Source organism: Eublepharis macularius, chromosome 3 (genome assembly GCF_028583425.1).
Source record: "Eublepharis macularius isolate TG4126 chromosome 3, MPM_Emac_v1.0, whole genome shotgun sequence".
Taxonomy (NCBI): domain Eukaryota; kingdom Metazoa; phylum Chordata; class Lepidosauria; order Squamata; family Eublepharidae; genus Eublepharis; species Eublepharis macularius.
In genome coordinates, this window is record NC_072792.1 from 125,427,333 (window position 1) to 125,452,170 (window position 24,838).

The following is a 24,838-nucleotide window of genomic DNA, read 5'->3' on the forward strand; positions in this document are numbered from 1 at the left end:
GGTGCCAGCAGTCCCTCAGGCCTCAGGATTGCACTGTTAGAGTGGAGGAAGCCTTCAAACATGAAACAAAAGTAAAATTATAATATACATATTTTCGTAAATCAATCAATAATTTTTTTCTTAGTAGAATGGTGGGATAGGAATAGAATCCACCCCAGTCTTCTAATAAGAGGAAACGTTCTAGTTTTCTACCTTTCAAAATTACAATTTTTAAAGTAAGAGGCAGTGATAAACAGGTCACTGAAACACAATTGGTGTTATATATACAGAATCCCAACACAATTAAAAATTAATAGTTTGTGCATCCCTAAATGAGACCATTGCAACAAGAAGACATCAAGATGAGGGATATGAGGGCTTTCCCATGCTTTCTATTGCTGTGTACTAATTCAGGCATCCAGGTTTTAAACAGGAAGTAAGGATTGTATATATTCTCTTTCCTTTTGTACCATATACTTACTTCATTTTGATATTGAGGGAAGAGGCCATGCCCTCCTACACTACTTTGAACCAAGCTTCTGAGCATTTTGTGGGAGGAATCTCCATAAAATTATTTCTAACAATCCTATCCCATTTAGATAATGGCAAAGGAAAATGAGACACTTCCTTTGGCACCCATAGAATGGTGGCTGGATTATCCAGTGGTAGGAATGATGGGCAGATTTTGCCACCAAGAGAAGCACTCATCCATAATGAAAGGCAACCATTGAGTACATAGGAAGTGTACTTGCATCTACTACAAAGGCTTGTCAAATCTGAAAAGGTGTTCCACCAACATTCTCCTGTTGGTATCTGTAAGCTATCCTTCATGAGTTTTCTTAATTACATTATAGAAGTCCTGGCCTACTGATGCTACTGATAGCTAAATCTTCCTCAGAATTTTTGAGTGTGCCATCACTTCTTCTGTCTTTGATGTGCCTGAGAGACCTTTTCCCTTCCCTAGGGATAGCTTTCCCTGAAGGTAGGCTGCCCACTGAAGCATTCACTATGGGTACTCTAAGCAGCACTGAGCTTCCAAAAATATTTACATATTCCCTATTGACTAGCAGGATCGGCTCACTCGTTGATCTCTTCCATAAAGAAATGGGGGAAATGAAACAGAGAGAATAGAAATCAGCTTCTTTTGATTCCCCCTTTGCTTTTGGTTGCTGTGCCATGAGGATGGTAATTGCAGGATTTTAAAGGTTCTATACTAAGAAGAGAGAGCACTTCCTCCAGGGCAAAGAAATAGTCAAATATTGATTCTGCTTTGTCAAATTATCTTTGTAGATGTCCCTTTCCACTTTATCAAACTCATCCTGAGAGCACTCACAACTTGGTATCTTCATCCCTGTAGGATGAGTAAGAGGAAATCTGCTGTTATGGTCTTTCTTGACTGCTTCTGCAAGCCATGATGCCATATGAGCACTGCTGGAGATTTGCATGGACACAATTCTGCTACAAATGTGGATGGTTTGGCCCTTGTTAGGGATCTGTCTGGTGGCCCATGTGCTTTGCTTTTTCCTCTTTTCCTTCAGTTTCTTTGCTAACAAATTGCCCCTGTCATTCTTGTAATCCTGAGAAGATTGTCAAATTCACCTCTGCCTTGGATTCTGAGGTCTTGTGGCAATTGGCATTGGCCTGGTACTCTGTTGAGTGTCTGGGCATGCAAGACAGTAGTACTCTCCTGGACCGTACCTTCTGGAGAATGTCTCCCAGCTTTCCTTGTGAGGATGCTCTGTGGCTGATTGGTGGTGAGGAAGAAGATGAGTAGCAAGAAGGACAAAGAGGGGAAAGCATGGGGAGGCAGTTTTTGTTTCGTTTGTTTTCAGAGGAGGGGAAAAGGGGTAGGAGAGGGACGAAAGAGTAGGGAGACAAGGACCTGAAGACAGAGAGGAAGAAAGGCACACAAGGAAAGGAAGAAGAAAAAACACCCTAGGAGCTCCTACAATACAGGGAATCCAGAAGGTCTCATTCTTGTCCCTTTTCTCTGCAAATAGATAGGAAGAGAACTGAAGACTGGGGTACTTCCTCCTCCTCCAAGATATACAATTGTTTCCTAAGATCATGTGGAAGAGAACAGCCAAGTGCTTGGATGTCCTCTCTCCCAAAGGGAAAACTTTCTAACCTACCCTAATGCAATATTCCATGGACTTAAGTGTAGGTGCAGGGGATGGTACAAAGAGATATTGGATCTACCCTATAGAGCTTCTAGAAAATTACATTCAATATTTTAAGATATTCTGAATTTACAGTAATTGTTGGGTTTTATGAAGCGTTAGACTGTCCTGGTGAGCCCACCGGTGTGGCTTAGTATGCAAGAGAGAAATAAATACAACACTCCTGCTAGGAAGGTGCACTTAATATTTATATAGGTGGATAGTTACATATATACATATAGTTATTGAACAAACTGACAGCATGCTTCGCATAGCCTCTCTGAGAGCTGAGCCCCCATTCCATACTATACAGACAGCTAATATGCTGTATCCTAGCCAATCACTAACAAGCTGATGCAATCCCTAACTAGACTCACAAGACATCGATTAGGAGCACCTGCTTGTAGTTACACGATTGCTAGTCTGACAGTTAGATCAAACTCATCTATCTCCTGTCATGGAACTGCTTGCTACCTCACACAGTTTACATATCTCAATATGCCTCCTAGGTAGCAAGAGTTACACCTAATCTTACTCTAAAATATTGAAACTGATCAGAGTACACACATTTAGTAAATACATCAGCAAGATTACAATCAGAAGCACATTTAACAATTTTCACAAAATCATTAACAACATTAGTTTTGACAGTTTGATAACGAATCAAGATGTGCTTGCTTCTGGCTCTTGCACCACAGTTTTCAGTCAAACTCAGGGCAGCAGAGTTATCACAGGAAATCTGAATTGGAAGATCACAGTTTACTTTCAAATCTTTCAACAATTGATACATCCATTCAAGTTATATAATAGTGTCATGTATAGCAGCATACTCTGCCTCACACGTGCTTGTGGCTATGATAGTTTGCTTCAAAGACTTATGCAATACCACAGCATCATTTAACATGATCACTATCCCTGTTGTGGACTTTGCCCCTGGTCGATCAGCCCAGCTGGAGTCACAGTAAGCATGTAATTTCAACGTATCCGATACCTTCAAACTTAGATTGTGATCTAAAGTACCCTTGAGATATCTCAGAACTCTTTTTGCTGCTGTCCAATCACGTTGGTAAGGACAGTGCATCCTCTGGCAAAGCAAGTGAACCGTGTAACAGATGTCAGGCCTAGTCCACGTAGCTAGGTATAGAAGTGAACCCACTAAAGATTGATACCTGGTCACATCATACCATAGATCAACATCAGGTTCTTTCAGATAACCTGTACTCATGGGAGTGGATACCACCTTGGCATCTGCCATACCAAACTCAAGTAACAATTTGACAATTTTGTCTCTTTGACTCAGTTGGTAACACCCGTCAGAACCTTGTGTCACGGTCACACCCAGATAATTGCTCACTGGACCAAGATATTTGATCTTGCAAATACTCTGTGCCACACTTTCAAACCATTGTAACTGCGCAGCTGTGTCATGTATAAACAGAATGTCATCCACAAAGATAAGAACTGTGACATCAGAAACCAGTACACGTCTTGTAAATACACATGGATCAGATACACTCTGTTTAAAACCATATTTCTGTAGAGAAGTAGATATGTACAGGAACCATTGCCAGCTGGATTGTTTCAGCCCATACAAAGCTCTATTCAATTTGAGCACCAAACTTTTGTCAGTATGTTCAAAACCTGGAACCTGTTTCATGTAAATGGTCTCCTCTAGAGTAGCGTGTAGAAACATAGTGCTAACATCAAGGTGCTGTACCAGCTTCTTTTGAACTCCTGCCTGACACAGTGCGACCTTAAAAGATTCGCTGCGCACCGTGGGAGAAAAGACCGAATCATAATCCAGACCATGGACTTGTGAATATCCTTGTGCTACCAGTCGCGCTTTATGTTGCAAAGACCCATCTTGCAGCGTTTTTAGCTTAAACAGCCACCTGCAACCTACTACATTAGAGTCAGAAGGCTTTTGAACCCAAGTAAACACCTTGTTTTCTGTCAAGGCATCATACTCCATTTGCATAGCCTCTAACCAAGGCTTTCTCTCCTCGTCTGGGAGAGATAACACCTCCTTGTACGAACAGGGCTCTTTTGCAGCAACAAAATTTATCACAGATTGAGTAACCCCAAAACGTTTAGGAGCAATTCCTTTTGTTGAGCGACTTGACACACAAACAGGCTGCGGCTCTGTTTTTGGAGCTGCCTGCGAGGCTTGTCTCTCAGGAGAAACACTTTCGCTTTTTACCTCCAGCTCACAGCCTGTGTTAACCGTGTCATTGCCGGACTCTTTGAGAGACAACATCACCAATGGTGTCTGATCATAACCGTGCAGCCTCTACCAATTACTATTCTCACACACACTTGCAGACCGGCTATAGCTCATTTTTTGATGCTCATCACAAAACCTGTAAGATTTCATATTTGGTTGATAACCCAAAAATGTAAGCTGCTTGGTTCTGGCATTTCCTTTCCTCCTCAACTTGCGAGGAATGTGCACCCAAGCTTTCATGCCGAATGTCCTGAGAAAACCCAGGTTAGGATCCCTGTTATACAGGACTCAGTAGGGAATATTATCAATAGCACTGGTCCACAACCTGTTGGACAGATAACACGCAGCACACATGGCTTCTGCCCAAAACCTCATCTGGAGACCAGCATCAGGTAACATGGCATACATCATGGTCTGAAGAGTAGAATTTTTCCTCTCAGCTAATCCGTGTTCCTGAGGAGAAGCCGTATTAGTTACCCTTCTTACCACACCATTTAGCTCCAACCAGCGATCAAATTGATCAGACATGAATTCCCCACCTTGATCCACCTGTATGGCTTTAAGTGAAGTATCCAATTGCTTCTGAACACGCTTAGCCCAACCCTTGAATATGGTGAACGTGTCAGACTTATGCTTCATAGGAAAGACCCAGGAATACCGGCTTTTGTCATCAGTCAGGATTAAACAGAATCTGTTACTAGAACAACTCTTGGGGTATGGCCCCACCAGATCCATATGTACCAACTCAAGAGGATGCTTTGACACATGACTGCTCACTTTAGCAGCAGGATACGCGTGTGTCTTTACCTGTTTGCACACAGTACAATCCAAATACTCAGAGCAAGGTAACACCTTCTCCCTAGACAAAAACGCTAATGTTTTACATAACCTTTCAAATGATGGGTGACCCATTCTCCTATGAAGGAGATGTATACACTTGTTGTGCTTACACTTGTTGATTACCACCTCTGCCTGTAAAAAATGATTATGCACAACATACACATTGTCTTGCAATACACCAGACAGAAGCTGCTTGCTCCCTTTTGATTATAGCATTGTTTGTTATACATATGATGTAAGATTGTATTGCATAACTGTTCTTATATTATTTTTGGAACACAACTGTATTAAAGCTTAAAAGTGAAAACAAGGATAGATAAAGTGAGTAATGCTAATTTTATGAATTTGTGAAGCAAGGAAGGGGAAAATTTGTAAACACACTCTAGGTTTTAAAGCACTGTACATCTTTCTCTGCAGCATATAGTATTCTTTTTTCTCCAATTTAAAAAGAAATTGATTGAGTCAGAATTTTAACACAAACACATGGAGTGTTTGAACATAAATATTTCTGCTAAATTACATGTCTGTGGTTGGCTTCAAAGCCTCATCTGTTTACAGCATAGGAGATCCCCTTGAGTTTCTATCTTTGGTACTGGAAGTTAACCATAGAATTGAAAAGTCACTTAGCACATGGCTGACAAGGTAAAACAACAAATGAAGAACAGAAGTACTTATTTTATAAAGAAAATTCTTTTTTTGCAACTGGAAGTAGTATTTTATATTTCATGGGGCCATTTTCCCTTGCTAACAATTCTTCTTCCCAATCATTCTCTCTCTTTCATACAGACACATGATTTGAAATATATTCTAGTAGAGAATATAAAACATACCTGGGGTGGGAGAAGGGTTATAGTACAGCAGTGATACAGTTTTTATATAATGGATCATGGTTACCTTGCCTTCCGCCTTTGATCCTCATGATTTCCCCCCAAAAGCTACTCCTGTAGGTCAGGGGACAATGGAGTTCAGTTTTGAAACTGACTGGGAAGTGTCCCACACATGTCTGGAACCTCTTTTATAGACAGAGCAAGAGGTCACACAAGAGGGCCAATTCTACCCTCCAGCAGCAAGACAATGAATTGTCTTGGATTACAAATACTGTAAACATTTTTAAAAAGCAATGCTTTCTTCTCTGAACGTGTCCTACTTTCTATTCTACTAAATAACTATAACACTCAATAAGATCTTTGGAGCATCTCAGCAGTGTTGATGGTCTGGTTTTGCTGCCATTCTGTGAAGTTTGTATCTTGTCATAAATAGATGTTTGAAGTTGATTTAATATTTAATGTTCAGAAATATCTTTCCTGGTTAAAAAAATAAATGTAGTAGTTAGCTGTTAACTTGGTACTTCCTAGCTGTCAACCACTCTTTCTATTAATCTCAAAACTTTTAGGGAGTTGCAAGCTGTTTTCTTATGCACAGCTATATTTATTATAATCTATATATGTTATATATATTGTATATTTATTATATTTGTTCAATTGAGGATGCAGACATGCTTCTTGAACATTTGAGGTTAACATCAGAATCCTAAGCAGAGTTATACCCATCTAAGCCCATTGAAATCAATGGACTTAGACTGGAGTAACTTTACGTAGGATTGCACTGTAAGTACTGCTAACATTACTTTGTTTGTATTTCAATTTCACACACCTGAACTAATTCCAGCAGATCTTTCAGGTCATGCTGTGAGAAGGGAAACAGAATCAGGAACAACTGTTTGGTTAATACACATCGAATGAGTAACAGATTGTTCTCCCTTTGAGGTGGAGAACATCTTGGGTGATTCCCACCGTCCAATCAGGAAGGCAGGAACTAATTTTCTTCCTCTTCCTGTCTGGCGTGTTGGACACCCTCTATTCAGTTCTGTTCCTGCCTCCAGGGAGAGCAGTTCTTCAGCGGACTAGCTCTGCTGCCTTTTCTCTCTCTATTTCTTATTTACCTTTCTTCTTCCTCAAACCATTCTTTACCGTACTCTTTAGTCGTTCTCCTCCCATTACCTCTTCTTTTACTCCTCTTCCCAAAGAAAGAAAGGAAGAGGATGATATGGTCTCTAGAGAGTCATCGGACTCTGAGAAAAGCTACATGGAGGAAAGTATAGGCTGTTCCCATGGAGCCGTCCTACCAGCGGTGGGAACAAGCCCATCGTGCACCAGCATGCCTCTTAGGCTGCACGGTTCCCCGGTGAGGTAATGGCCTCAGAATAGACACAGGCCTCTAAACAGCCCCATCTTTCACAGAGGGAGCTTGTTAAAACAGCGTGCCTCAGTCAGCCAGCTGAGAACAGTGCCACCTGGCAAAGCTCAATTTTGGCGGAAAACATCAACGTGACGAGTAATTTCCCGCCTAATCTCAAAGACACGCTTGCCGGCAGGAGAGACACAGCAGAAACATAATCTAGACACCCAGAGCTCCAGCTGACAAGCCCAGGAGGTCCATGTAAGTGTTCCCCCAAGCGTGTTAACTCCAGAATTCCTGTCAGCAATTAGACTATGAGGGAGAAAATCATGTCACTTTGCCAGTCAGAAGCACCTTGGCCCAGTAAAGATGTCAGGAATCTCCTCAGCTCTGGTGCCACGTGAATGTGCCCATGCCAACTTCCTGGCTTGAGATTCTACAGCAGGCTTTTGCCCTTTCAATCTAGTCCTGCCTTTACAACAGGACTTTGCCCCCCCCAGTCGAAATAAAAGGCAAACACAACGTTTGGGTAACCCACTTTATTAATTAAACCATAACAAAACCTGTCATTGCAGCAAGGGATCTAACTGTGGTACAGGTCAAGCCCTGGGGTCCACCCAGACCTCTGCCTTGACCTGTCTGGGCAAGCCCCCTCTGCCCCGGGAGTGTTCCATCCCACGGATGGCTGGGACCCGGCCACCAGGCAAGTGGTTCCCCCTGTAAAGTTCCAGCCCCCACAGCTGTAGAGCCTGGGGATGGCCTTGTCCAGGTTCCCCACCAGGCAGTCTGCCCTCACAGCTGGCAGCCATACAGCCTCACCAACTGCTCCAGACAGACCCCAATTCCCACCTAATGGGAATGCACCAAGGAGGTCACCGGCCCACACCCTTGATCCTTTCCTACCAGTGGCCAAACTTTTTACAAGCCCTAAGAAATTAATCCCTAAAGTGCAAGGTAGGCGAAAAACAACTCCCCACAGAGCTAATTAGGGGAGAAGAAAAAATTCCTACCTGGCACCAATAAACGGCTATTCCTGCTGTTAACCCAAAAGGTAATCCAACACCTTCTGGGCATTCAAGCAGTGGAGCATGTTCCCCACAATGAAAGAGAATGGGGGGGGGCAGTCTACTCAATCTTCTTCATAGTCCCTAAAAAGAATAGGGACTGAAGGGCATTATTAGACCTCAAATTTTTTGAACAAGTTTATCAAATTGTATCACTTCTGAATGGAGACTCTGAACTCAGTCGCAGTGACCGATCAATCAGAAGATCACATGACAGATCTACAGATCTCCATGTACCAATTCTGACAGCCCATCAACAATATCTAAGATTTTATGTGGAGTTCTGAGCCATCCCCTTTTGGCCTGTCCACCACGCCAAGAGTATTCACAAAACTCATGATCATCCCCATCATATGTCTCAGAGACAGAGGTATTCATGTTCATTTGTACCCAGACGATTTTCTGATCAGTTCAAGCTCAAGACAAAATCTCCTCACAACACTCAGTTCACCATTCAGTTCCTACAAGCTTGAACACCTGGGTTTGATCAAAGTCACCAAAAGGGCTTTATATATCCCTTACCAAAGAAAAGGTCAGGAAGACCAAACTGCTGGCTGAGACTGTCATCAGAGTGCAAAATCACTTCTCACAACATTACTGAAACTGATGGGTTTGCTAGTGGCCAACTACAATGCAATACCTTTGGTGTCGTCTATAGGCAAGACCACTTCAGACCTTTCTCAGATCTCATTAACAACATATCATGGAGAAGACAGATCTTCCCATTCATGTACCACTTCAGATCAAAACCAGTCTGAGCCAAAGTCATCAACCCAATGCAAAGCATTGACCCCTCGAGAACAACAAATATTTACAGATGTAAAAATCACAGGTTAGGCATGTCTTCCTATCAATATCTTAGAAAGATTAAGAAAGATCTCATCCAGTGGATAACATCGAACTTTGCAACAACTCATGGACCTGTTTGCGTCTCAACACAGACATCAACTACCGGGGTACATGACAAGGTTTGTTCCACCCACAAGCAGATGCTTTGACATTGCAGTGGCCATTAGGCCTCCTCTATGTATTACCACCCATACCAGTAACAGACCATGCCTTTCCACCCTCCAACAGATGGTGATATCTCCATCTCTCATCCTACTGACCTCTCCAGTCAAGTTACAGCAGGGACCGATTTGGCTCTCTCATTTAGACTTACTCTCCTTAACCGTGTGGAAATTGAAAGGAACACCTTTCTAAGATGGGGATATTCCTGAGAGATGGCCAACACTCTCCTAGCATTCAGAAAACAGTTCATGCTCAGAATTTACAACTCCTATTGGAAAGCCCTCACGCACTGGACTTTTTACACAGCCCTGACCAAACATCCATTTGAACCGGTCAAGGACGTTCCCCTGAGAAGGCTGAGAATGAAGACCATCTTCCTCATTATGTTCACATCTGCCAGAAGAATTAGTCAGACCTGTTCCATAGGTTACAAGAGATAATTCCATAGGTTACAAGAGATAAGACTACCATATTTCTACCTGTACCCTAAATAGATTAGGGAGAGGCTCTGATACAATCTAGACATCAGAAGGACGCTCAAGGCCTATTTGCTCCAAACAGTGCAAATCAGAAAGTCAGACTTACTGTTCTTAAATATATCTCCCATCAATTTGGGGAAGAAAATGCCTTCAGCAGCTGTAGGTGCCAATAGCAAAACATACACTATCGAAGAGTGCCATTGTTATGTGAGAAAAGAGCTTGATTGTCAGGAGGTTGTGGAGAATGTGGTTGACAGCCCAGTGGAAAGTATATGGGTGGAAATAAGGGGAGGAAGGACAAAGGGTATTGTTGGAGTCTGCTACAGACCGCCTGACCAGGGAGAGGAAATGGATGCTGCCCTCTTTAAACAGATTGGTAGAGTATCCAGACATCAGAACCTTATAATTATGGGTGACTTCAACTTCCCCGATGTGTGCTGGGAGACAAGTTCAGCAAAGCGACAAGAATCATGCAACTTCCTCCTGACCTGCCTGGCCAATAACTTCCTTTTTCAAATGATGGAGGAAGCTACAAGGGGTTCGGCCATACTAGACTTAATATTAACCAACAGGGAAGAATTGGTAGATGGGGTGAAGGTGGTGGGGACCTTAGGGGGAAGTGACCATGTCCTCCTTGAATTCCAGTTGCTGTGGGGGGGGCCAAGGAAGTTCATTGCCAGACTCGTAGGTTAGATTTTTCATAGGGCCGACTTCAATGAAGTCAGAGGCTTGATGAGAGTTATTCTGTGGGGGAGTGTGCTGGAAGGGAAAAGAGCAAGTGAAAGGTGGACTCTTTTCAAACATGAGCTTTTGCAAGCTCAAGCTCTCACTATTCCAGCAGGACAGAACAAATTCCCTGGGCCAGATGGTTTGCACCCAAGAGTGCTCAAAGAACTTTCTAGAGAATTTGCAGAGCCTCTGTCCATCATCTTCAAGGCCTCTTGGAGGACTGGGAACGTGCCACAAGATTGCAGAAGAGTGAATGTTATCCCAATCTTTAAGAAAGGGAAGAAGGATGACCCGGGAAACTATAGGCCGGTTAGTCTGACTTCTGTTGCTGGGAAGATATTAGAGCAGATTTTAAAGGGTTTGATCTGTAACCATCTGAAGGACCACTTAGTGATCCAGCGAAGTCAACATGGTTTTGTCCCCAACAGATCTTGTCAAACCAACCTAGTTTCCTTCTTTGATCGAGTGACGAACTTAGCGGACCTTAGGAACTCTGTTGAAATGATTTACTTGGATTTCAGCAAAGCTTTTGATAAGGTTCCCCATGACATTCCAATGGGTAAACTGAAAGACTGTGGATTGGACTATAGGACAGTTCAGTGGATAGGGAACTGGTTAGAGGACCATACCCAAAGAGTGGTGGTCAATGGTGTTTCATCAGATTGGAGGGAGGTGTCCGGTAGGGTGCTACAGGGCTCAGTTTTGGGCCTGTTACTTTTCAATATTTTTATCAGTGATCTGGATGAAGGGGTAAACGGGCTACTCATTAAATTTGCAGATGATACCAATTTGGGAGGAGTGGCAAACATCTAAGAAGATAGAGTTAAAATTCAACAAGACCTGAATATTCTGGAGAAGTGGGTGGTTGTGAACAGGATGCAACTCAATATAGATAAGTGCACACTGACAGTATTACATCTGGGCCCAAAAATGTGAAGCACAAATACTGGATGGGGGATACACTTCTGGGTAGTAGTGTATGTGAAAGAGATCTTGGGGTAAGAGTGGACTGTAAACTAAATATGGGCAGTCAGTGTGATGCGGTGGCAAAAAAGGCAAACTCAGACTTGAGTTGTATCAAAAGAGAGCCATTATCAAAATCGCAGAAGGTCATAGTCCCTCTCTATACTGCCTTGATCAGGCCACACCTGGAGTACTTTGTGCAGTTCTGGGGGCCTCACTTCAAAAAGAATGTTGAGAAAATTGAGAGGGTGAAGAAGAGAGTGATGAGAATGATCAGGGGTCTGGAGACTGAGCCCTACGAGGAAAGGCTGAGGGCCTTAGCAATGTTTAGTTTGGAAAAGAGGAGATTGAGGGGGGGGGCATGATTGCTCTCTTTAAATATTTGAAAGGAGGAGGGCAAGAAGCTGTTCCAGTCGGCAGCAGAGGATAGGACCCAAAGCAACGGGCTTAAATTACATGCAGAAAGGTACTGGCTGATTATTAGGAAAAACTTTTTCCTGGTCAGAGTAGTTAAAAGGTGGGATCAGGTGCCTAGGGAGGTGGTGAGCTTCCCTTCACTGGCAGTTTTCAAGAAGAGGCTTGATGAATATTTGTCAGGGATGCTTTAGGTTCATCCTGCATTGGGCAGGGGGTTGGACTAGAAGGTCTGTATGACCTGTTCTAACTCTGTATTTCTGTGATTGGTTGGCTGGCCAATTTGAGCCATACTTCTGCAGACCACAAATAGGGGCCCAAGGTAAGTCTGGGGCTAGTGGCTACTCTCTATATTAACAAACTGAAAAGAACAGTTTTTGATGATGTAATAGGTAGAAATAGAAGCCAAACTGTGTTGCATACCTAGTGGATGGGAGACATACATTCTTCACAGATAAAGCCACATGAAGAGATCATCTTCCAGGTGGACAGTTAAATGTGGAATTTATCATAGCAAATTGATTTGCACTGTAGAAAGTTCCTGGTCAACCCATACTGCCAAATAAGGGTGGGAAAAGGTAACACTAGTGAGAGCCTGGCAGAGAAGGTGAAACAAGCCTTTACATGGGCACTGCTAAGCCCCCTCCCATTAGTTTGTGGCAGATGCGCATGATGGCCATAATTCTTGTCATGCCTCTTTTCCCTCATTCCTTTGAAAGATGTGTTGGCAAATGCCTCCCTAGCCCCATTCTAAGCAGGGAATGAGATTTTGTAAGTGTGACAGTTGTTTTAAAAATGTTTCTTTTTATGTCCTTTACTGGAAAAAATGCATGTTTTTGTTACATTTAAACAACCCTGAAACTTTAAGATAGAGCTCGCATATACCCTCTTATCCCTCGGCTCCCCCAGCAGCATGCTTCCCGTCCCTCTGCCTGGGTCTCAGTTTTGCATACTCAGTTGGCTAAGAACCAAGGCTGCTAGAAACAAGAAACATTTCCTGTTCTCTGGGACCACTCTAAAAAATGCTGCAACCAGCAGAAAAAGGGTCTCCCTGCAAGATCATGACTGTGTGTGTTTGGGTGTGAATAAAACAGGGTTTTCCATCCATCCCTCCATCCTCCTGTCTCTTTGGTGGAACTCTGCTGTCAGCACCAGCTACCTGATAAAACATGTCGACTGGCATTGAGCATCAATTGGAGGATTGTCCCCAAGCAGTTCCAGTAAAAACCCATGGATCCCAGGATTAAAAGAACTTTACTGACTGCACATAAAGGCTAGAAAGAACAGATACTTGAGATCAATCTTTGGGCAGGTAGAGTTAAGACAGAACAGAACCAAAAGATAGTGGCTTATTATCATCTACATCAAAGTGTATATATCCCCCTTCCTGGAAAGGGGTCCAAGATGGAGGGTTGTTAAAGATCAGACTCCCCTCCAGCAACTCAGAAGAAAGTTTGTAGCATATATGCTAAATTAAATATAGATGTTCCTAGTCTGGGCATATTCAAGTTCATTTATACTGAACAGACGTACAGATTTTGAGCACATGGAGCACTTTCTTGACTGTGGCATTTCTTTATTCTGAACAATCAAAATGGCAGCCATTTCTTTTTTTAAAAAATCTTTTATGCTAGCCACCCCAAATATGTCTCCTTACAGACTCTTTGGTTCTACACTGTTCCCATCCCATTAGAGGATTCCTTTAGTATACCCAAAACTTTATGTATTCATTCTCTTCCCCAATTCTACCAAACTGCATCCCACTTCACCTTATTTTATATATGTACTCATTTCCCTTCATGACTATTATGGAGACATGGTGGTTACATTTTCTGTAGCTTTTCTTTTTCTTTACCTGTGTGTAGCATGCCAGTGCTGTGAATTATTGTCTTGAGTTATTGCCCTATAAAGTGCTGTGAATTATTGTCTTAAGTTATTGCCCTATAAAGAGTTATTATTTTTGTCTCCATCTTAAGCATTTGAAAATAAGTTGCAGGGATAAATCTGTATTTCCAAAATACCAGTTAGACATTATTGTTTGTGGAATTGCATTGGTAAAATAACTAGGGACGTGGCCAAAATTATTCTCATCCAAATTTCTTCCTGGATTTTGAAATTCTGCATGGCAATCGTTTCCAAGAGTACTAATGCATTGGGAATCATCTTGGTTGATTTTTCTTTTAAAAAATTCTGAGCATTGTACATGTATGGTTTGCTGCAGTTCTGCATTAACAATTTCCATATATACATTAATAAAAAATAGCAACAAAGCCATCTTGATATGACACTGAGAGTCTCTTTACATGAAACATCTTACATGAGAATGCTTGAGTGTAGAGAGACACAACGTTAACCAGGAAGCATAGTTTAAAGAGACAGAGCCAAATTCTCTCCACAGAGCTGGCAAAGATAGCTCCTCGGAGGGTTTGACAGAGCCTGAGGAGCAATCTTTGCTAACTCTGTAGAGAGGTCAAATTAACAGAAAACTATGCTTCCCAGCTAGCATTGTGACTCCCTACACGTGAGCATTCTCATGTAAGATAACTCGTATAGAGAGACTGTGAGTGCATCAAGGTTTTTTTGGTGCAGTATTTTCCAATGCACATGTGCACTCAAGTGCAATGATGAAATAATATTTTCTTAATGCAGTCATATGTACAATCACTTCAAAATTTCTTTGGTAGAGTTTTATCAATGCACACATGCACATTGGTAACACAGAAGAAAAATATGAAGAAGAACTGAGAGAACTGAAAGTTGAATATATACCAGTTGGGCTTGGATCCTACAACATCATTCCACTTGTACTTCTTTCCAGCCGCTTTTTCCTGCTGCAGCACTTGCTTCCACTGTTAGCTGTTCTGAATGTGTATGATGAATGTTTTTCAAGAAGACTTTTAATCACTCACAAGTGCTAATAGCAGAGTAAGCTGACATCTTTGGAGGAATGACTCTGCAGGAGCTAGAGAGAACTGCTAGAGAAAACCGCAGAGAGAACTGCAAGATGAATGAAATCATAGCATCCAAGCCATAAATGCTTCTTCTTAAAATGGAAGTAAGCAGGAGTAAAACATGCAATGCAAAGGAGATTTTTGGAATAACAATGGGGGAAATTCCTTCATCGTTGACAGTATCCCATTCTAGTACTCTATATTGCATTTATTATTTGCATATGTTTCATATCAAATAGGGTTATCCAGAGACACATCATAAAAGGCCCATTTAATATTAAATACAAGTTTGTCAACTATTCAGCAGTGACACTGTGTCTGAAATTTGAAATTTTATATTGGAATTCATGACAGCTTTTTAGGCAATAGTAAAGCCAGTTTAAAATAAAGATGATTGTTATGATATTTTATGCAATGAGAAAAACAGTTTGATGGTGAATTATGTTATTTAAGTTTGATGGCTGTATTTATTTCTAGAGTTTATTCTTTGTATTTAAATTAGTATGTAATTAGCAATGAAACCCATGATAATTTAATTTTGCAGGATATACATTTTAATATAAACAAATATAAATACTATGTTGGTTTATGTTTAATAGGCCAGATCCAGTATTATGGACAAAAGATGGTGGAGAATTACCAGACCCAGAAAGAATGGTTGTCAACGGTAGGGAGCTAAACATTAATTTCCTAAATAAAACGGACAATGGTACATACCGATGTGAAGCAGAAAATACTATTGGCCAAAACAGCGCAGAGTATGTCCTGATTATTCATGGTAAGTATCCCATGTATATTTTTAAACGATGATGTGAATTGACATATACTTCAGTTAATTAATTCTTTTAACCTTTTTTTTTTTTAAGCCTGCCTTTCTAAAATGAAATTGGCTACATTTCATTTTAGCATTTCAGGCCTCTTTCCAAAACAAAGCAAGATGTTTGGTGGAAATTGCTTTCATAAATTGTTGACGGAATTGGCAAATATGTCATTAAAAGTTCTGAAAATATTTTAGTATGATTCTAACAATGCCAATATGGTTTACATCGTGTAGGAAAAGGTATTATAAGTATAATGTTGAGGATGGGACATATAAAATGCAATATATATATTGCATAAAATTGCATAAATGAAATATTGCATAAAGTTTTATTTTTTAAAAAATATAATATATATATATATAGTGCATAAAATTATATTTTTATAAATATATAAAATTTCAAATTGTATACAAATGCACCTGTGTAAGAGGATCGATAGGGTTAGCAGTGGCAGGATCTCCGAGGCCTCACAAAAAATCATGGAGCTGGAAACTGACCTTGGCATGTTTAGTATCAAGGTGGAAACTAGGCCTATATAAGGCCATTTTCTATGTGCTGAATTCAAATTTCCACTTCATGAGTGAAATATGTTTGCACGTGGAAGGGATGACAGTTTCCACTTATACTTCCTTTCTGCTGCAGGCTCCTGCAACACATTTAGGGATGGCAGTTACAGCTGGTAACACTCAGGGAGAAATTGGGAGGTAGGGACAGGTTCACCAGCAGCATGGTAATGTGTTACATCACTTCCAGTGCAAAACCAGAAGTGACATTGTTGTGTTGGGGCAACAATCTAGGATTTACCCAAAACTCTGTGGGTAAAACACAGAGTTTGGGTAAATCCTGCAGTATTGCCCAACATAGTAGTGTCACTTCCAGTTTTGTGCCATAAGTGACATCACACATCAGCACAATGCTGGCAACATCCCTCCCCCATTTTCCCTAACAGTCTGTGAAGTGCTAGCAGGGAATCGGGAGGGCAACCACATCTCACCCCATTTCATGGAGAGTCTTTGTGAGAAAACTGAAGTGGCAGTACTCGTTTCCATAAGCAGAACTCTGCTCAGTAATCTTGGTTTAGAAAAGAGCAGTTAAGAGAGAACAAGCAGTGTGTCCATGTAGTTATGAATACTACAGTCATAAACATTTAAAAGTTGTAATTCAGACTGAAAGAATATTGTATCAGCCTCACTATAGTGTCTTAAACTTTCTTGATCCAGAATTCTTGAGCAGTGTGTTAAATTTTCTTGATCTTGCACATTCCTTTTTCAGAATTATTGCATTTAGAAAGGAAAATTTTCATGCAAAATGATTGAGAGATCTTAAGCTAATTTAATTTTGTAAGTACTTCTTGTGGAGAAGTTTCTTTTTGTGGGGGGCATTTCGAGGTCACTGGCAACACAATTAATAAAATATCCAAATTTGCCATTATTTTTTATCACATTTGTGATAAGTACTTCTCTAAGCGACTTTTTAATTAGTCAATTTTGGCTTGACTGTTGAACAGTAATTCATCAAAACACGCAATGAATTAATGCTGCTCTTGATGTTAGATAAGTGCTGTAAATTTTATCATTCATTAACATAGGATTAGTGACAAAACTCATTGAAATAGTAAGAACGTAGTACTCTGATTTAATGTTTATAAAATGAAATAAATAGAATTTGCAACTTTTGTTCAATTCTTTTGTTTAGTTAATTCCAATTATTTTGGAAAGAATTTGCTAAAATGTGTGGATTATACGGGTCAGTAGATGGGACTGTGACATCCTCCCATGTCCTTTGTGGAGAGACTTTGTGGCCTCAGTACTGAGAGATGAGGGGATTAAACTCACCTTGTATCATTTCTCTCCCATGCTGGGCCTCTTCAGAGCCTCTTCAGAGCTTAGCAGAGAGAGCCCGAGTACATCTTCCTTGGCCTCTCGCTGATTCTCCTTTTAAAAGTGTTGCTGGAACCCCACCAATCCAGGAAGTCCCAAGGAAATCCCACAAGAATGACTATTCTCACAAGACTAGAGTTTAGGGTGTGGCTTTCTCCCTTACTGGGGAATTCCCCTGGTCATCTTCTGGGCCTGCTGGCCAGCTGGCAACAGATCCAACAATTGGATGTGGCTCCTTAAGGGAGCCACACAGCTTTACCAGCACTGCTGGCTTTCGAATCCTACTGCTGTTGCAGGGCTTGCCAGTTTCTCTTTGGGGCCCAGCAGGGGCAGAACTGTGTTGCTGGACACACTGAGTGGCAGGTGCTTACCTTCCCCCTCACTAGCCTCAGTAAGTGTGGAAGTGGACTCCCCAACCCTAGACTATATGTTTTCAAGATATTAATGTATATGAGCTTTGTGTGGTGGTAGTATCGAAGCCAATGAGGTTAATCTAAGGCATGAGTATTACTAATTGAAAACTTGTTCCAATACCTCACCATAATGATTTGAAATATAATTGATATTAATGTGTGTATACAACACTGCATGCAGATACAAAGACACACACACACACAAAATCTCAGCCTGCAATAAAAAAGGGAAACAGCAAGAACAGAAGAATAAGAATAAAAGCCTGGTAAATGGGAAACGTGTTTGCATGTATGCACAAGCATACGGCAGCCTCCAATATTTTGTCACTGTTTGATCAAGAAATATAACCCAGGGTGTATCTGTGCAGATAAAGTGATGATACTATGCACAGCAGAGCAGTCTTTGATCTCATTGGTTAGGGTCACCTGCAACAGGATAGCCTAAACTTTATTGATAGGGATTCCTCTAGATGGAACAATGGTTCACTTCAGACAATGTGAAACTATGATTTATTTTAAATATGGTTAATTTGTGAAACCATGATTGCACTGTCAGATAATATTTAATCTTAGCTTGCCTCAAGAAATCTTGGTTTCAGAGATTTTTAGCTCGTCTGGTTGCTATCCCAACCTAGGACCATACAGACACTCTCCCCGCCTTTTCCCTGAAGTTAACCCTCTCTTCCTACAGAAGACATCTCAGTTAAACGGAACTATACAATCACTTCCAGGGATCTAACAGAACACTCTACATGCTGCCCGCACTCTCAGTTTTCATCCTAATATTGTGAGTTAGCAACCATATTCCTTTGATAGAGTTTGCCTTGTACCTCTGCAGCAGCAAAACAGGTCTGGGGAGCCACTTGATTTATGGTTAACAGTAGAAGGCATGTGTGCAATCTCCTTTCATGCTGTTGCCACTCATGTTGTGCAGTGCATGAAACCCTGCTGGTGACAGCTCAGACAATGGGGAAGAAACAAAGACTTTCAAGAGATGGTTCCATGCTACTCCAGCGGCCTCTGCAGCTTGCTGTCTTGGATTCTGCCAGCAGTGGCACAAGTGTGCAGAATTCAAACCTTCTCTTTAGCCAAAGCTCACCAACTTTAGTAATGGACATTTTTCTAACAAAAAGTCATTTGAATGGTTAATCAAAATATGATGAAACAAATGTTTTGAAGAATTTTCAAAAACAACCACACATTTTGCTTAAGTGATGGAATTTCAAGACTGATCTTTTTTGCTTATACCATTATGCAACTTATTTTTTTAGACATCTGATTTAAAGAACGTTTATGAGTTTGGTTCCTCCCCCCACACCACACCTTTATTACTAAGTTGTTTGCATCCCATTGATCTGATTATATAGCTCAATGAGAGCCAATAAGAGTCAGAAAGATTCTTCATTACCAAGATTCCATTGTGGGAGTTAGGTCTGATTATTTGATTGCCCATGTCAGGCACATCTTTCATATCAACTTGTAATTTGGCCTTGCTGACATTTTTATATAATGGACACTGGAGATTTTTTTCCTAATTAAATTTCTGCAAATACACATTTGGAACTTCAGAGGGTAATTGAGAAAATATATTTTTGAGTTCAGCAATTCCAAATGAAATAAGATAATCTTGAATGTTCCACGTTTTAAAACTGTCAGTGTTTTGCAGAGTTTAAGATCAAATGATTCTTCAGTTACAGTTTGATATTAAAGATAATCTTAGACAATTTTCTGTCCTTACTCTGAGCAATGAGATTAGATGTATAGCTAAATGAAGTGCAGCAAGTGGGACAGAACTTTCCCCCTCTTTTTTCTTACTTCACTAGTTGAAAATTGAAGAAAGGGCTATGCCATTTAATAGAGGGCAAATATTTTCTTATCTTCGCTTTGCACAAAAATTGTCTCTAGCGTTTAATATATTCTTGCAGTCCTGGGTTAATAACCACCATGTTAGGATAAGGAAATTTATGATGGTCTTTTCCTCTTTTTGAGCTCAGTTTAAGAGGAATAAGCACAACAGAATTAAGGAACTCTCTTTTGAAAACACAACAAGAACATTTGCTTTAGGCAAGATTGGGACTGCATTCATTACCAGTTATTCACATGACATTGCATTGGGAAGCAGACTTCAAATCTACTATTTCAACAAGAAGGGGGAAAGAGATTTGGCAAGAGAATATAAGTGGGGCAGATGAGTTTAAAAAAGGTGTGAAAATGAAGTGTAATAAAGTATCTTTAACGAAGACTCTCTCCCATTGCTAGTCTTCTACTTATCAGCACCTCTGTACAGAAATAGCCTTGGATAATGCCAATGGTTCATGATTTCAAATAGGACTCTGCACTTCGGCCTAAACCTTCATTATTAGAATACATTCATTTGTTAGAGTGATTCAGTATTGGGTGTGTGTGTGCATTAATCTATCCAATTTGAAGTGGGGGAAGGTAGCTGAGACATACAACAAGCATGAATTGTTTCAGTTACAAAAGAAAACTTACAGTGAAATCCTGTGCAGAGTTACACCCTTCTAAGGCCACTGAAGTCAGTGGTCTTAGAAGGGTGTAATTCTGTTTAAGATTGCCTTTGACATTGCCAGCAGCGGCACATATATCTAATTCTCCAAATGTTCAAATCTGTAGATACTTAAATTTGGATACTAGAACCAGGTATTTCTACAAGCCTAAGAAAAGTCCCAGCTTTCCAGAAAATCTGAAATCTAAAAAAAACCCAAAAAACTCTTGGGCTACCCTCCGCCACACAACAAATAATAGACATATCACTCATAGCTTTAAGAAACGAATGCCCTCAGTGGCCATTGCTAAGCAACTGTCATTGCTTAGCCCATTGCTAGTTTTCTGTTAGTAAAAGGCAGTGGGAGGGGCAGGGCCCTTTCCAGGGCTATTTTGGCCTTTGAGGGAAGACTTTTTGTAGCTAGGCTCAGCAGCATCCAGTGGGTGACTTACTACCACTTGACTTGCATGACTCTCCCAGTCCCAGACCAAGCTGCTTTGTCCCAAAATATAAGTGTGGTATAGAACTTAGAGCAAGGGCCCCCAACCTGGCACCCATGAGCATTACTGTGTCCGCCAATACCTTTCCTGGTGCCCACCAAGTGTTTTCAGAAAATGAGTGGGGCCAGATGGGTCTTTCGCCAAGCATGGCTTCTGATTGGCCATTGAAGATTTGATTGACTGTGCAGATTTTTAAAAGCATGTCTTTAGCAGAAGCTGCTTCCACAGTGCAAAGGTCTTCACTATGTGACGGAAGGTAGGCTGTGACAGCCATTTTGTGGCTGGCTCTACCTTCTGCATCAGTCATTTTGTTGCTGCACTCACCACACAGTGTCAGAATTCTAAAAGTGCCTACATGCTCAGAAAAGTTGGAGATCCCTGGCATAGAGTTTCACACTAGGATCTTGAATCCCCATTCTGCTACGAAAAATCTCCTGGTAACCTTGGGCCAGTCACACACACTTAGCCTAATCTACCTTGCTGAGTTTTCATGAGGATAAAAAGCAGGAAAGGAGAATGATGTCAGCTGCTTTTCGTCACCATTGTGGAAAGATTGGATGTAAATGAAGTAAATAAATAAAAAATATGGTGGTGTTACCAGAACTGCTATTTTATGGGGAAATTAGCAAGCAGATTGGCTTAAGTTGATGTGGATCTTTACAATGTATACCAGAGTCCGTACTTCCGGATTACTCATGCAATAAAGAGGCGGCAACTAATCAATACAAAACATGTTTACTAGGATGTTGCATAAGCCTACAATAGCACATACAAGCAAGAAACATACAAGAGCTAGGAAATAAAGGTTGGAAAAATAGAGCCATTTGCATTAGGAGGGAACCCACTTGAGTTCGAAGAAGCAGGGCGATACGTTACCTGATCATGGTGAGAAGCAGAGAAGCAGCAGCGAAGCGGGGCGATATCTAATGCCTGCACTAGATACACAGAGTGACAGTCGGGGGTCAGGAGAGGAATGGCGAGCGCCTCATGGCAGGCAGAGCCTACTTAAGTACCCCAAAACGTGCCCTGAGGCGGGGGCCTTCCAGGTGGTTCTCAGGAGGGGAAACAAAAGCTTGATGGTTCTATAACTATCGTTAATGGGCAACTTTAGGGTCTGAATGTATGATTGTGACACCTCAGGAAGAGGGGACAAAGGAGGGGAGGGAGTGCCGGGCGGGTTGATCGAATTTGTCAGGAAGCTGGAGTTGTCTTGGTGGGATCTGTTCTGGAATGCGGTGGTTGTATTGACATGCGTCCATTAGGTGTTCTGGACAGCTGGCACATAGCTTCCATCTCAGGGCGGCTTCTAGCGATATGCATATCAGGGTGAGACTGGGCTCCGTGAACGTGACAGTAGCCTGGTCTTGGAATGGCAACCTCAAAGCAAACTGTCCATGGTGGCTCTCTACTGCCTGGGAACATGGCTTCTTCCTTGGCACATCTTACAGGCTGGCTAGCAGGCTGCCTAGTGGTGAGGGCAGACCCAGTGACCATCCTGCAAGGAACTCCCCAAGGGAACTCCCCAGGGGATGCCTGACCAGGCTCGCAGAGGGTCCCTCTGGCTGGCACTGTCCTGCTAGCGGCATGGCTCTGGGCCCAGGTGGGGTATGTGTCCAAGGAGGCAGGAGGCATTGGTGTACACAGTCCCTACTAGTAGAGAGGCAGGAAGCAGGCATGGGAAATGTTGCCCCTTACAGAGTCTTTGCCAGAGCCTCAGCAAGGCAGGAAACTGACACAGTTCAGAACAGGTTCCATAACGGGGGGGGGGGTGTCCCCTGGCAACAGTGGGAGATTAAAGGTATGTAGGCTGATGAGAAGGACAGAAGAAAGCAGTGAAAGAGGAGAGTCTTTGGTGGCTCTCAGGAAAGGGAAAGAGGAAATAGTGGAGAAAGGAGAAATGAGATACGCCTAGAAGTTCTTACAGGTCCTTTGCTTGTTTTACCCTAATTTCTAATATTTTTAGGATCCAATTTATGATATTTTGATAGTTTTAATTTAAGTAATTATATCTTTTATCATAGGACAAACACATAGCAGTTTTGATGCTGAAATCTAGTAAGTTCTTGGAAGGCCAAATACTCCTAAATTGACTTTACCCATTGGCTGCATCATTGTAAAGCTAAGGTTGCACTGAAAGTAAATGATTCAATCATCTTAATTATCAGTGGTCTTCAGTACTGTCTGAAGGAAGATGGAAAACACTAACTTTCATGGAGCTAGAAGGAAGATTGTATTTATTTGTGACGCATATATGCATGACTTACCCACTGTCTGCAAAGGGTTCCCAGGTTCCCTTGGGGGAGCATGGGATCTGCCTTCTATCACTACTCCTGCAGATGTGGGAGAAAAATAATTTTTTTCAGTCATGATGTGACATCACTTCCAAGTTTCTTTATGGTTTTACCATGGACTTTCCAGCAATTTCTAGAGAAGTATGACATCTCTTCCAGGTTATCTCTGGAAGTGATGTTATGCTGTTGTTGATGAAACCTCCCCACATCTCCCTCGCTGGACTCTCACTGATTAACAGGCCATGCCTGGCAATCCTATGTCTGCAGCCTTCCCCTGTAAAACTGAGAATATGATAGAAAGGGAGTGGGGCACAGAATCTGTTTGTCATTTTGTTCTTTTTAATTTGTGTTTTAATGTGTGCATATGTTTTCTACTTGATGATCTTACGTTCAACCACAGCAGCTCTTCAGCTTCATTATCAAGTACTTTGGACTCACCTATCTGTCTTTTAGTCCCTTTCCTGTGAACACCACTCTCAGTGGGACCCTATCTGCTAATTCCCTCAATTTCCAAAGTTATCTTCAAAACTCAGGAGAGATTTAGAAAGCTTAAGCAGAAGCAGCAGATTGACTTAAATGAAAATGTGCAGTTTATCGTAATTAGAGATTAAAAGCAAGCATGGTGTTTATTCATATTAATTATATAAACAACATGAATAATATGATTCTTTAATTAAGACAACCCAAAAATAAAATTAGGGGGAAATCACTTTCTCTCTTGATATAATATTGAAAAAGTACTGTTTGATATTCTTTTATGATCGTTTAAATAGGTATGCTCGACTATTAAAAGTGTTAATTATGAAGTCTGCGACATTGCTAATAAAACTAGCTGCCAAAATGATGGAGCCCTTCAAATAAAAGTCTGGATAAAAGTAAATGTTTTGGTCTGGCACCTAAAAAACAGTAAAGGTGCCTTGCAAGGGTATTCTAAAAGTGAGGCACCACTACTAAAACAGCCCGGTACCCAAACTGCCATCTTACCTATGCAGTTGGGAAGTATAGAGAGCAGGGTTTTAGAAGCAAATCTTAATTGGCAGACTGAAGAGTATGGAAGGAGGCAGTCCTTCAGGTTCAACTTTATGGTTTCTGTGCAGTTTCACACTGGGATTGCACATGCTCAGCTAGCCTTGGGGACGATTTCCAGAGCTTTCTAGAAGACCAGGACTGCCCTCCCCTTGGTGCTTTCCTGCCAAAAACATCACATGACCAGGAGGAGGGACACTATTCCTTCCATTCTCTTTTTCCTACCACAGAGAGAGGAACTCCATTGCTGTTCTTCACTCTTTCCTCACCTCATCTCTGAGGATGAGGAAACTTATTTCTCTTAAAAGTTTTTTTTAACCATCAGTACTCATTCTAGTGAAAAATAAAACTATATTTAAAGAAGAAATTTTCTGTTTTTCCTTCATTATTACAGCTCATAAGGGGCATCT

At 41.3% G+C, this 24,838-nt stretch overlaps 1 protein-coding gene and 1 pseudogene across 3 annotated transcripts in view; both read left to right on the plus strand.

Moving 5' to 3' along the window:
- Positions 1–24,838, plus strand: part of CADM2 (cell adhesion molecule 2) — an 864,141-nt gene that overhangs the window by 720,811 nt on the left and 118,492 nt on the right. For all 3 annotated transcript variants that reach the window (XM_054973275.1, XM_054973277.1, XM_054973276.1), the window contains one exon: positions 15,591–15,769. In XM_054973275.1, coding sequence (XP_054829250.1) covers positions 15,591–15,769 — 179 coding nt within the window. The remainder of the gene's footprint in view (positions 1–15,590; positions 15,770–24,838) is intronic.
- Positions 18,146–18,273, plus strand: LOC129326813 (U4 spliceosomal RNA; annotated as a pseudogene).